This window comes from Nicotiana sylvestris, chromosome 9 (genome assembly GCF_000393655.2).
Source record: "Nicotiana sylvestris chromosome 9, ASM39365v2, whole genome shotgun sequence".
NCBI lineage: Eukaryota > Viridiplantae > Streptophyta > Magnoliopsida > Solanales > Solanaceae > Nicotiana > Nicotiana sylvestris.
The window spans coordinates 71884910-71887360 of record NC_091065.1 but is presented as its reverse complement, the minus strand read 5'-3'; the positions used below and the strand labels follow the sequence as shown (position 1 = coordinate 71887360).

Here is a 2451-nt window from a genome sequence, read left to right as displayed (position 1 = left end):
ATTAGCCTCATACAAATACGGAGGCAAAGATTAGCCTCATGCAAATATAGAGCAAAGGATTAGCCTCATGTAAATATAGAGGCATGGATTAGCCTCATGCAAATATAGAGGCAGGGATTAGCCCCATGCAAGATATGGAGGCACAGATTAGCCTCATTCAAATATGGAGGCAAGGATTAGCCTCATGCAAATATGGAGGCAAGGATTAGCCTCATGCAAATATAGAGGCAGAGATTAGCCTCATGCAAGATATGGAGGCAGGGATTAGCCTCATACAAATATGGAGATAAGGATTAGCCTCATACGGGTGTGGAGGCAAGGATTAGCCTCATGCGGGTGTGAAGGCAAGGATTAGCCTCATTCAAATATGGACGAAAGGATTAGCCTCATTCAGGTATGGAGGCAGGGATTAGCCTCATGTGAGATATGGAGGAAGGGATTAGCCTCATGTAAATATGGAGGCAAGGATTAACCTCATGCAAATATGGAGGCAAGGATTAGCCTCATGCAGGTATGGAGGCAGGGATTAGCCTCATGCAGGTATGGAGGCAAAGATTAGCCTCATGTAAGATATGGAGGCAAAGATTAACCTCATGCAAATATGGAGGAAAAGATTAACCTCATGCAAATATGGAGGCAAGGATTAGCCTCATGCGGGTATGGAGGCAAGGATTAGCCTCATTCAAATATGGAGGCAAGGATTAGCCTCATGCAGGTATGGAGGCAGGGATTAGCCTCATGCAAGATATGGAGGCAGGGATTAGCCTCATGCAAATATGGAGGCAAGGATTAGCCTCAAGAAAATATAGAGTCAAGGATTAGCCTCATGCGGGTATGGAGGCAAGGATTAACCTCATTCAAATATGAAGGCAAGGATTAGCCTCATGCAGGTATGTAGGCAAGGATTAGCCTCATGCAAATATGCGGGACAAGGCTTAGTCACATGCAAGAGCGAGTAGCAAATAAGAATAGTATATTTATTAGCTAGAGATATATTCAGTGTCTGATGGCCGTATTGATAGTGAATTTGTTTTGTGTATACATGTTTGCGAATGCTATCACTACGTCAAATGTGCCCGCGTTCAAAGAAAAATTGTAAGTTTTGTGAGGGGAGGTTGGTTCGTGGTTCCGTCTGCTGGCCTTGCTTTGCTCCGTTCTGAAGGCCTTATTTGAGTTTCCCTGGGTAATACATGGCTGTTAAGGAAATAAAATTTTCGAAAATATGCAATTATTGATAAAATATAGAGTCATTTTAGAAACCCAATGATATATCAAGTGATTTTTAGATGAACTAGTGACTATAACACATTTCAAAGACATTGCAACTCTCTTATGTTAGAATTTTGAGGGTCCTCCTCAAAATTCTGCCCCAGTTTGGTAGATGATCTTTCGGATGTTTGTTGTAATGATCTGTGTTGAACCTTCTCCGGAATTTTGAGAATTCTTCTTAAAATTCCACCCCAGTTTCTTAATCGATTTCTGACCGTCTGATATATGTTGGCATTGGCTAGACTTGCTCCGGAATTTTGAGGGTCCTCCTCAAAATTCTGCCCCAGAATCTGATCTTGGGGGGAATGGAAATTTTATTATGATATGACCGAACTCATAAAGCTGCCTACGTATCCCCTCTTAAATGGGAATAAGGTCAAGCATAGTTCAATTACATCAAATGAGGAAATGTAAATAATCTAGGCATAATATCTCTTGACTGCGTCTGAATTGAATGGTTTTGGCCAAATTTCTCCGTCCATTTCTACAAGTACGAGTGTTCCTCCTGTAAGCACCCTGTAAACTATGTACGGACCTTGCTAGTTGGGAGAGAATTTCCCTATGGCTTCATCTTGGTGTGGGAAAATCTTCTTCAGCACTAGCTGTCCTGGTGCAAATTGCCTTGGTTTGACCCTTTTGTTGAAAGCTCTGGACATTCTGTTCCGGTAAAGCTGAACGTGACATACTGCGTTCATCCTTTTTCCATCAATGAGGGCCAATTTTTCATAGCGGCTCCTTATCCATTTTGCGTCACTGAGTTCAGCTTCCTGTATGATTCTTAAAGAAGAAATCTCTACCTCGGCTGGAATGACAGCTTCGGTACCATAAACTAGCATGTATGGAGTTAACCCGGTTGATGTGTGAACTGTATTGCGGTATCCCAACAAAGCAAAAGGTAGCTTCTCGTGCCATTGTTTGTGGTTTTCTACCATCTTCCTTAGTATCTTATTGATGTTTTTGTTGGCGGCTTCTACGGCTCCATTCATCTGAGGTCTATAGGTTGTGGAATTCTTGTGCTTGATTTTGAAAGTCTCACACATGGCTTTCATCAAATCACTGTTGAGATTGGCAGCATTATTAGTAACAATGGACTCGGGAACCCCGAATTGGCAAACGATACGATCTTTGACAAAGTCTGCAACGACTTTCTTGGTTACAGCTTTGTAAAATGCAGCCTCTACG

The 2451-nt window shown here is 42.1% G+C and overlaps 1 protein-coding gene across 1 annotated transcript; it reads right to left on the bottom strand.

Annotated features, from left to right (window-relative positions):
• Window positions 1-1808: 1808 nt before the first annotated feature.
• On the bottom strand, window positions 1809-2201 carry LOC138877748 (uncharacterized). The gene has a single exon (XM_070157381.1). The coding sequence runs from the start codon at window positions 2199-2201 to the stop codon at window positions 1809-1811; it is 393 nt and encodes a 130-aa protein (XP_070013482.1).
• Between the last annotated feature and the right edge of the window lie 250 nt (window positions 2202-2451).